Source organism: Mus musculus, chromosome 9 (genome assembly GCF_000001635.26).
Source record: "Mus musculus strain C57BL/6J chromosome 9, GRCm38.p6 C57BL/6J".
In the NCBI taxonomy this organism is placed as follows: domain Eukaryota; kingdom Metazoa; phylum Chordata; class Mammalia; order Rodentia; family Muridae; genus Mus; species Mus musculus.
Window position 1 is genome coordinate 107,461,854 of NC_000075.6, and position 11,312 is coordinate 107,473,165.

The 11,312-nt window shown below is 52.5% G+C and overlaps 1 protein-coding gene across 8 annotated transcripts in view; it reads left to right on the plus strand.

Moving 5' to 3' along the window:
* Positions 1–11,312, plus strand: part of Cacna2d2 (calcium channel, voltage-dependent, alpha 2/delta subunit 2) — a 129,614-nt gene that overhangs the window by 62,121 nt on the left and 56,181 nt on the right. For all 8 annotated transcript variants that reach the window (XM_017313496.2, XM_011242899.3, XM_017313497.2 and 5 more), the window contains exon 3: positions 3,700–3,816. In XM_017313496.2, coding sequence (XP_017168985.1) covers positions 3,700–3,816 — 117 coding nt within the window. The remainder of the gene's footprint in view (positions 1–3,699; positions 3,817–11,312) is intronic.

The window sequence follows — 11,312 nt, forward strand, 5'->3', positions numbered from 1 at the left end:
GGTGCCACCTGGTGTTGGCCTCTGGCCTCCACATGCACACACCTACACATTTTTAAAAATAGTGGTTTGAAAGTACATGGTAAAGGATGGTAGAGGCTCATGATATGAGGGACTCCGTACAACCCCATAAATTGTTCCTTCTGCCTTAACCGTCCCTGCTGTTCCTCAGGCCCTCTGCCACTGTCTCCTTCCCTCCCCCACGTGCCTACATGACTCTGTCTGCCTCCCTGTTCCAGCATCTTTCTTCCATCCCCTGTGGGGTGAAGTCTCTTTGCTCTACTAACATGGATGGCTTAGAGTTGCAGCAGCTTGGGTACCCACTGGTGCCTTTGTTCAAATCAAACCAGCTATCTGGATAAAGGTGAGGACCACTGAGGCAGCGTTGCCATGGGAACTATTACGTGTGGTTTTTTTTCCAAATAACTCTCTGGGACAAGGAAACCAGCAGGCATGTGGTCTTGCTGTGACTGAGGCCTTGCACCTTGTGCCCTGGCCTTTCTGCCATGTCCCAGTTGGTCCCAAGACTAGGGGTTGGTGTTGGTGGGAAACTAGCTAGCAGGATCCAAGCGCCACACTTTCTCTGGTCTCCCTCCTGGGTCCATGCTGGAAATCAGCTCCCTGGACCACATCAATGTGGAGATGACCTATCTCCTGGGTAGGGGCACCTGCTGCACTGTCATTTGGATCTCCCTTGGGCTCAGGACCAAGCTCAGAGCCCTTCCAGGGAACAGAGCAGCTGGAACAGGCCCAAAGGAATCTTGGAAGTGTGAGACACCAAGGGCCTGCCATTCAGGAGTCCCTAAAGGGCTTCATTTGGGAATGGGAGCTGACTGGGCTGGCAGCTTGAACAGCCACTAGGATTCTGTCTTCATTACACCAAAAACCCCTTACAATCCATTTCCTCACTCTAGGCAGGATTTAGAGCTCATAGGAAGACAGATCAATCGGGAGAGCATGGCTTCGAGGCCTGCTAGCAATAGTCCAAAGAAGCCTCAAATGCAGCCACCAGGGCAAGCGGCAAAAGGACCCTGTGATAGGTCCTTGGCAAGAAGTGGAGCAGGAAGAGAGCCTGGCAGAGGCATGCAGGGATGAAACCCATGTCCCAAAGCTCTGCTCTTCAACATGGAATCGGGCATCTGCCTTTGCTGAGTGTCCTCTGCACACAGACATGGTGCTTGGGGGGACAGCAGAAGAGCTAGCTGTCTCTGTGTGCTATCAGTGGCTCCCTGGTGTCTGGGCTCCTCTGTTATCACCTCCAGGGCCGAGAGTGAGGTGTTAGGGAAAAGGACAGGGTGGCTGAGGGAGAGAGTTGAGGGTGTGGGGCCGGACTTGGGTAAAACTCAGGAGAAGGAGGTTGGCTAGCCAGGAATGAAAGCTGATGTCTTTCGAAAGCTCTCAGCGGGCATATCTAGCAGAAGAGTGGGGGCAGGGTGGGGGCTGAAACTACTCTCAGCCTTGGTGATAGTAAAGGCAAGGGCACAGGGTTCCAAAGACATGAACTGGGCTGTTGTTCTTTGGCTTGCAAGGACTCCCATTCTCACACATATATCAAACACTGGGGATTCAGAAACGGTGACTTCAGGAGAACCTCAGACTCCCAGCTCTGTGTCACCTGTTGGGACCTTGGAGTGTGGCCCTGACACCAGATCTTTTCTGGCTACTGGATCCAACCCAGTAGTCACGTAGACTTCAAAGTGTATCCTAAGCCCTAGAAAGGGGTTCCCAGGCTTTTCAAAAAGACGTGCAGTCTTTGGGAAACCTGTGCAGTCCAGCCTCAGAGCCTAGGAATGACCTTGACAAGCGAATCTAATGTGTTGGAACGTCATCCCTTGGCCCTGACAAGCCAGGCAGCTGCGCCCCCTGCTGGCACAGATCGGCTGGGTGCTGCTTCAACTGTGTAGCCCAGACCGCAGTAGTAATACAACCAGACTATGCTCCAAAGCATGGAATGGGGTGTGTGTGTGTGTGTGTGTGTGTGTGTGTGTGTGTGTGTGTGTGTGTGTGTGTGTGTGTGTGTGTGTGTGAGATGTTAAACCTCCAAACCTGAGATGAATATATCAGGGAGGACAGAGCATGTGGCTTTGTCACTCAGTCCTTTGTCCAGAATTGTGTTCGTTTGTCTGATTCTTGGTCCTCCTAACAGGATTCTCTGCTTGCCTTTCCTTTGGTCCCCTGAGGGCCTTGGTCCAGAGGCTGAGCAAGGGTTCTATGGAACAACCTGCCCTGGTGTCCACTCAGCACCTCAGTCCTCCCTGGCTGTACAATCAGGCCTGCCACTCACCCCCCTAATTGCCACAGCTCTGTAGGAAGGAGCGACTTCATACAAATTATTTTGTTCTAAGAGAAGAACAAAAAGAAAAGAAAGCAGAGAGAGAGAGAGAGAGATGGGGATGGCGGGAGAAGATTGCCTGAGCCTGCTTTCTGTGGTGCCTTAACCCTTGCACTGCCAGGCACTAGGCAGTCAGCAGAGCTGAAGCTCTGGCAGCACCGAGCCTCCAGCCCTTCCTCCTGTCAGATGGCAGCGTCCTTATCTCTGCACGTCTTCTGTCACTCTCGACCGTATCGCTCCCTGCCTGCCTGTCTCTCATCAGGTGCCTCTGTCACCTCCTTATGGTCCCCTCACCACCAGTTCTTCCTGTCTCCCCATGCCCCCACTTCTGCACAGCCTGGTGTCGAGGCTCTGTCAGGGTAGCGGGCTTATGACCTCTAATGGTGAAGGTACCAACTTAGGGTACAGACTTCCTGGAATTGTTTGAATGGGGGCACAGACCAGATCAGGCTTGGAGACACTCTCAGGTGTAGAACGCATGCGTATGCATGCACATACCCCAGACCCCGAGCATGAACAAAGATGTCTGCAGAAATCTGCTGCTGGGATTCACATACAGGCTCCCAGGCTACAGCTAGAGGACCCAGCCACACCCAGCCCCAAGCCCACACGCTGGCATGTGCACACAGATGGCAATATCAAGCCATGTCACATACTAACCATCAATTTACACCAACACATGCGTGTGTACTGAGACCGCGTCTCCTAAGGAGGAGGAATGGGCAGATTCATTCTCCCTACCCGGTCTCCATCAATATTCTGTGCCTTGAATGGCAGAGGAGCCCTGGGGGCTCCTAGAACTCTCCGTAGTTTCTGCAAATAGCCCAGGGCAGCCCCCGCAAGAGGAGCACAGCTGCCTGAGGCTATGTGCTAGAGTAACTGTGAGTATGCACACGTGAGAGATACGTTCGCGGAGATGTACATATATGTGTGTGTGTAGGTGTGAGAGCATCCTCATGTGGGGATGTGGTTTATATTATATGCTTTGCGGCTCCCCCTCACTCACCACACACCCCGCCTTCTGCCTCCCATCCGGCCTGCTCTTCCCTGCCGCTGCTCATAGCACACAGGGGGTTGCAAGTCATGACCCCTGAGGCCCAGACAAGGCAAACTTCCCATCAACCACCAGCACTAGCCACCAACTAGCCTATACACTGGACCCTCAGCCCAGATGTAAGCTATAGAGCCCAGGCCTGCATTCCCCTCCCCTGAGATCATGAAGGCCCTGGATTCTGTGCTTGTTGGGGCCAAAACCAATGTCCTCCAGGGATAAGGGCTGAACTGAGGTATGCATACAGCGAGTAGATGAGACCGTGGCGTGGGAGCGATGGACCATTCTGGCCTCACCTTTAACCTCTGCTTCCTTCTAGATCTACAAGGACAATCGGAACCTGTTTGAAGTGCAGGAGAATGAACCACAGAAATTGGTGGAGAAAGTGGCAGGGGACATCGAGAGCCTGCTGGACAGGAAGGTCCAGGCCCTGAAGGTAGGCCAGTGTGTTGGGAGCTTGAGAACATTAAGAGAAGGCAGGGTGGAGTGGCCTTGACTGAAGGCAGTGCTCCAACCCTCGCTCTCACAGAGCACTCGAATCCCTGAATTCCAGCAGGAGAATCAGCAGCAGGCAGTGCTGTGGGGCTGTGGGCAGCCGTGACCGCTTTAATTGGGTTTGGCTGCATGCAAAGTGACCTGGCAGACCTAGGCTGTCCTGCCTCTCCCTCCCGCAGGGCCTGGAGTTTTCTCATTCCTCTTGGTCCCCTGCTTGTCTGTGGAGGGTGGAGTGAGTACCAGGTCAGAACAGTGGCTTGTTGGTCGAGTATGCCACTAGGTGGGCTGCAGGATCTGGTGGGGAGGGGAGGGCACAGAGGCAGCCACAGACAAGGGACGGCTGGAGCCCCTGCTCTGCCCAGATCTTAAATATTTCTCTGCCTGTTCCCGGGCCTCTGTCTTCCCATTTGTACTCAGAGAGGTAGCAGCTCACAGGCGCTGGGTTTTCATGAGTAGTAAGACCTGCCAGGTTAGCCTGATAAAGCAATCAGAGCCCCTGCTCACTCCAAGGACAGCAGGTGGGGAGGGCCCTCAGGAGCTACAGAGACATTCAGAAATGGGCAAGAGGCATCCATTCTGCCCATAGATCAGCAGCCCATGTAGAAGATAGCAATGTCTGGTTGAAAGGAAAGAAGGAAGGAAGGGAGAGAAGCAGGGAGGGAGGGAGAAAGGAAGGCAGGAATAAATATTTTGATGTGCTCTACAACATGGATAAACTCAAATGAATCCCACCAAGTGAAAGAAGCCAGTGACCAAGGCCACGTATGTGATCCCATTTCAATGAAGTATCCAGCAAAGGCAAACACATAAAAATGGGAAACTAGCTTACTGATTGCCACGGGCTAGTGGGGAGGAGACACTGCTGGTGAATACAGGGTTTCTTTTGATGGTAATGAAAATTTCTAAATTTAGATTATGGTGGTAGTTTGCATGACTCTAATTATACTAAGAACCACTGAAATGCGTGTTTAATCTGACTGGATTTGCTGTCAATTAAATCTCAATAAAGCACTTTAAAAAAAATTAGTACATCCATCCACAACTATGGCCAGGGTCAAGGCAAGACAACTCACCTAGATCCTTCATATCTAGACCCGATGGAGAATGAGTCTCCTTTTCCAGTAGCTGGACCCTGCTGTCCCTCACAAGCTCCTTTGTCTTAAGTGACCTATGTGTATGGAAGAGAGTAGTGGGGCTGACCTCTGAGTTTAGAAAAAAAAATGGTTTCTAAGGATCTCCCTATGATTATGAACCCAGCAAACCCCGAGCCGTGCCTAGAAAGCCTAGTCTCATCTGATTTGGGGGACCTCCTGGTCACAGATATGGGGAGTCAGTTGGAATGCAGGCTGTCACAGAAGGGGTCAAAGGTCTCTACCTACGAGTGTCAAGCCATGTCAAGTCTACCCAGCCAGCACACCATCCCCACCCCCTGCCTCTCCCGAATGTGTCCCCTCTCATCCTGTTCTGTCTCCTTGCCCCTCACTCATCCCAGCCCCTGAGTTTACACATTGCTTCCTAGGTTTCCTGCCCCTTCCCAAGTTACAGAACATAGTTGCCTTGTTCAAACTTCTGTTTTAGATAAGTATTTCGTATGTAGCCCAGGCTGGCCCCAACCTTCCAGTCTTCCTACCCCGTGCCTCATGAGCTGCAATTATGAACATATACTTCCAAAACTGGCTTGCCAGCCCAATTAGAGTCCTTCCCTACCCCCTTAACCCAATACTATAAGAACAGCCAACCCTAACAACAGACGAGGTTGGGGCATGGTCAGGGACCTCTCTTTTCCTGTACCCCACATACTCATCCCTGGCTGAGAGACAAGACAGGTACCTGCCTCCTCTCCTCTGAGTCAGGAGCACCAGCCCATTCCCTGGTATTTGTCAATGACAAATACAAAATGATTTTCAGCGGAAGGATGATGGGGCAAGGCGCTCACCACTTGGTCAGCCTATCATGAGCCATTCTCTTGGCACTTCCCATGGGAAGTCTGTGCTACTCCATCTTCGAGAAGGAGACATGAGGCTTGCACGTGTCATGTATCAGGACAGGATGCAAGAGAACCAGAATTTGAACTCAGGGCTTCCTGACTCGGATCCCAGTCTGTGGCTTCCCCACTTTCCTGAGGCATTCATTAAGGCTACAACCCTGGCTGTCCCAGCCCTGTCCTGGCCAGTGTGTTCCTACTACAGCCTGATTCTAGGATTACTCTATATCCCCAGAGAACAGAAGGGCTGCCCATTGCCTTGGTTCTAATTGTTCAAAGTCAGCTTTGAACTTGATTATGTTTTAAATTTGCTTTTAATCAAGTTCTGGTCCTTTTCTTCTTTTCCACATTTGTATGCAGCCTGGACGCAAATGAGAGGAGGAGTTTGGGGGTCTTGACCCTCCTCCCCTATTCCATTGTTCCTCCCTCCCTGGACCCCCATCCAGTAATCCAATTTAAAAATCCCTTGATCCAGTCTTGAATCTTAAGTTGGGGCTTGCAAAGAGAGAACTGAGCAATGCCGGCCACAAATATTGTCCAATCAGCATCGAGCAGATGTCTCTTGACCTGAAGTCAAGAGTCGGCTAGAAACGGGCCAGATCAGGGCCTTGCAAACACAGACGAGCAGTGTCCCCAGGTCCAGGAACCATGCTGATCTTTCTGCTTGGAGAACCTGTCTTGAAACCTTAACTACCCAAAGAGATGAGGCCTTTGAGTCAGGGCTTTCTAGGCTCTTGAGTCCCAGAAGGCACAAGAAGGTGCCTGGGTTCCTGTGACACGCCGTGAGAACTTGGGCAGAGTTGAAGTACAATTGTAAGGTCCCCATCCTCTCAACTGAAGATTTGGAATACAGCCTCTCTTGGAAAGGTTATTTATTCATTATTGTCCCCCTCCCCTCTCTACTCAATGCTGTCACCAACGTTCACTTGTGGCCAGTTATGTGGTAATCTCTGTGCTGGTGCTGAAGGCACAGTAGGGAAGGACATCTCCCTGCCCTCATGTGCCCATGCCTTTCTATCTCAGACCCCAGCTCCCTTCTCTGTGCCACTCGTGCGTGTTACTCAGGAGGCTATGGTAAGAGGATTGCTTGAGTCCCAGAGTACAGAATCACTTGTCAACATCAAGAGGCCATGTCTCAGAAACATACATTAAATCAAGGGCTTGGAAGGGCTTGAGGCTCCTCCCTGTCCAGTACCTCTGGGTCCCCAACTCCAGGGGCTGTCGTTCACAAAGGACAGCAAGTATCCTTGAGTACTATGTTACCACCCATCCCTGGCATCTTTGCTATGTGGCTCAGAGGAGAGGGTTTGGATGAAGTGAGAGACAAGCCCATAGATAAAGCTAAAGGACTGTGGCTCACTGGTTCTCAGAGAATGGGAAGGCCAGGGCCAGGGCCCTTGGGACATGGTACCTAACTCAAAGATGTTACTGTACACATCAGAGTGGAAACCTGCATCCTGCTCCAGGAAGTCTTTTGCCTTTGCCTTCCAACTCAGACAAGCCGGGGGCAGGGGCCTTGCTGGGACTCCCGAACCTAGAAACTCAGGCCACACAAACTGGCAGTACCTTCATATGTGCCACCATTTTATGGCCATGTGGCCTTAGCCATCTACAAAAGGCCAGGACTAAGGACAAAGAAGATGAGGCATTGGCTTCCTCTGACAAGGCCGTGACCTGTGATGACCTAGTGACCCTGGACAAATCTCCACCCCCTCACTTTCTTTCTTAGACAATAAGTGTTCCTTCCAAAGTCCCCTACAAGGATCACGTGGGTGGGGCAGAGAGAAATGCAGCCCTTGGATCTGAGGGTTCCAGTGGGCAGCACCCCCGCCATCAGTGGCCTCTGGAGAATTAGCGTCATTTAAAGAGTAAAATTAAAAACCCTTCTGTGCGCAGTCGCCCTGCTTTTGCCGCTAATGGCCACTTAACCCAATTAAGCTGACGCACGTTGGCAGTGTGGCCGGGTCTGTTCAGGAATGGAGCTCCGAGCTGGGTGTTCAAAGGCTGGAGGTAAAGGGCAAGGGCTCAGGGAGAGGCTACTCTCTCTGTCAGGAAGAAAAGGTTCCTCCCAGTTTTGACTCCATTGCCGCTTCCTTTCTAAAGCTGTGTCTAAAGCAGAGCCTCCCAGCACCAGAGGCATCTTGAACTAGATCAGCCCTTGCAGTGGGGCCTGCTCCGAGCCCTGGAGGGTGTTTGGTAGCATCCTTGCCCTCTACCCACTAGATGCCAGTAGCATACCGCTCTAACAGTTGTGTCTCCAAGGATAGTCTACTGGTCAGAGGCATAAGCGATGTGACAGTGATGAATACAAGTCCCACAGAGAGTGGGACAGCGGGGACCTGAGAGATGTGCAGATGCCATAGGGCAGTTTCAGCAAGAGGAAGATTTCCTTTCTTCTAAAAGGGCAATCGGGAAGATTGCCTGGAAGAGGCAGCAAGGGGATGATGGTTGGGTACTGAGGCAGCTGGAGGCCAGTTCAGCTAGATCCAGTGGGGCAGTCATTGATGGGGGTTCAACAAATAGGTTGGTCCTGGGGAATTCAGGCCAAGAGTCATCCACCTGGCCTCTAGTAGAAGCTTTGCAAACATTTGTGAAACAGATTTGTGTTTCCGGGTTCTGCTGGAGCTCAGCTTCTGGGGTCATGGTTCCGGGTTCTGCTGGAGCTCGGCTTCTCAGGTCAAACTCCAGTTCTGGGAAGCTGAAACTGGCACAGTAATGGCGGGCTGACAGACAAGGGAGTCTGTAGCACCCGCTGCCTCCGCCCACCCCTTCTCCGAGCAATTAAAAGGTGTTTATGTGGGGCTGGCAGTGGCTTCTGCCTCCCTTCCATTACGAACATTAAGAGATCTTGACCCTTCCACTTTCCCCGCTCTTGAAAGGAGCTGCAGACACGTGGAGCCAATTAGGCGCACGCGTGGGCGCCAAGGGCCTGAGCAGCTTTTTCTCCCTGATTGCGGCGTTTACAGCTGATTATTCTCCCCTCACCCAAACAGTGCTGCTTCCTGGCAAGGTGCCACCCAGAGGAGCCGGCTGGGGGCCCCTGGGGACAGGGGAGGACTGGATTAGTAAATGGGCATCTATCGAATGGCTTTCATATGTGTGGCTGGAAGGGAGAAGGGTAGGGCCAGGAATGGTGGCAGCAAGGGCCCAGGTAGCAATGAGGGTTCTTCTAACCCACCATTTAGGGATAGCGATCAGAAAAGGGCCCTCGAGGAGGTGACCTAAATGTGTGTAGAAGCTGACGGCCACTACACACACACACACACACACACACACACATACACAAGCATCCTTGTCCTTGGAGTCGGTCAGCATGAGCAAGAGAAAGATGTTCCCAGTGGCCATGAGAGTGGAGCCCTCCTCCCTACTTACATCCAGGTTGGATGGCCAGGAGATCCTGAGATCCTTCAAGACTCCATGCTGCCCTGGTGGAGCCAAGAGCTAGTCTCCCCGGGTTGTTAGAAGGACCATGCAGGTCTAGTATGGCTATACCCCAGCCAAGGGTCCTCCAGGGTCTCTTCGTTCCTTGGCCTTTACCTGCCCAGTTGACTCAGACCTATCAGGCCTTCGGAAATGCCAGGTTGTCCGTTTGGATCTGGTCCCCTCGGGACTCAAGTGGCCTTTGTGCAGCAGTCTGCTCACCTGGGACCTGCAGAGACGAGGGCCACTGCCATGCTTCAGCATCTGCTAATCAAAGGAAGGGGTTGATGGTTGGGGTGCACCGCTAAGGTCAGAAAGGTGAAACACATACACCCTGGAGCTGAGTTCTCCTGGCTATCAGAAAGGGGCTGCTGGCTTGTAAGTATGGAGCCAGAACCCAGGGGTGGGGGGGTGGGGGGTGGGGGGTGGGGAGTGGGCTAGGGCCAAATGGAGGAAATGACACCAGACACTCTATTCCACTCACTAGACAAGGCCTATGCTTAGGGGAAGACTCCCATCTACTTGGGCCCACACCTCTGAGACGGGTGGGGGTAGGGAGTCCTAGCTGGCAAACGGACAGATCCTAGGAGGTAGAGGGAAAGGACCTACAGGTGCCACAGGGACGAACCAGACTAATTTAGGATCACAGAAGTGAGAAATTTAATTGATTTTTAATAGCATGTGGCCCTTTGTTCTGAAATTATTGTGTGACAGTGCTGGGGAGGGTAGCAGTGTGCCAGCAGGGCTGATCCTGGCCCTCTGGGCCCCAGATTTCAAGGAGACAGACAGTAACCTTTGGGGTGTCAGTGTGCAGGCTTGCTACCATGGGACTAAGAAGTCTAAGAGGACAGCCTGGAGGAGGTGGCAATTTAAACTGAGCCCTAGAAGACAGGTGCAATTGTCAAAGGCAAAAAGGAGTATCCCAGTAATGTCTAGTCCAGCACTGACCCAGTAAAGAACATGAGCAGAAGGTACAGCCTGTGCCTCAGTTTCTACTGCAGGGAAGAAGCGATGTGGCAGAGGTGAAGCGCGGGACAGGACTCAGTGCCTGATGTCTGGAGTGGTTCATGTACATCCTTAAGCATGGTCCGCTTTCCCAGCACGCTCTGGGAGCAGTCTCACCTCACTTTTTTGTTTGTTTGTTTGGTTGGTTTGGTTTGGTTTGTTTTTCAAGACAGGGTTTCTCTGTGTTACCCTGGTTGTCCTGGAACTCACTCTGTAGACCAGGCTGGCCTCGAACTCAGGAATCTGCCTGCCTCTGCCTCCCAAGTCCTGGGATTAAAGGCGTGTGCCACCACTGCCCAGCCTCACCTCACTTTCTAAGCCTCAATCTGTGCAATAGGCAGCGCCTCCCTGGTGACAGTGGCTACCCTTGGGAGAAAGCACTGGTATTAAAGTTGGTGTCACGGTAGACACAGGGGCAGTGAGAAGGGCAGGGGACTGTGGCTTATCATGTCACAGGATACACGGCGTTGCAGGCGCCTGGTTCAGCTTCTGTTTACTGAGTACTGAGGACTTGTCCTGTTGTGTGCAGGCCCAGTCCTAAGTCACCAGGAACACAGGAGTCCAGTCTGCTGACAGTGACAGTGTTGTGATCCGTGTCACCAAGTATGGAACGTGGGGCTAAGGAAGCCCAAGGGACCCGGGGAGAGGAAGATTTAGCCAGGGAGAAGGAAGGAGAGGAAGGAAGGAACACAGAAGTTCAGGGACCAGAAGTCGACTTTCAACCCCACCCAGTCCGCCCTCACTCTTCTGGGGCTTTGACAAGGAACCCCTGTTCCCAACTTGCATCTCTGTGGCTCCCAGTGTCCAGGCTCCGCACTCCTTCCCTCCTGGCACAGGCTGTGGGACTGGTGTTTGGGAGGCTGGTCATAGCCGCTGGCCCTTTGTAGCATCCTCCTCGTGTTTGCCCACTCTGTTCCTCAGTGGATGGGAGTTGTCCAGTGTTTGCCGTGTCAACACCAGCTGGAGTCCAGCTCTGGAGACATGAGGCTGCATCCTCCCGCCGCCCAGGGACCAGGGCTCCGGCCTTT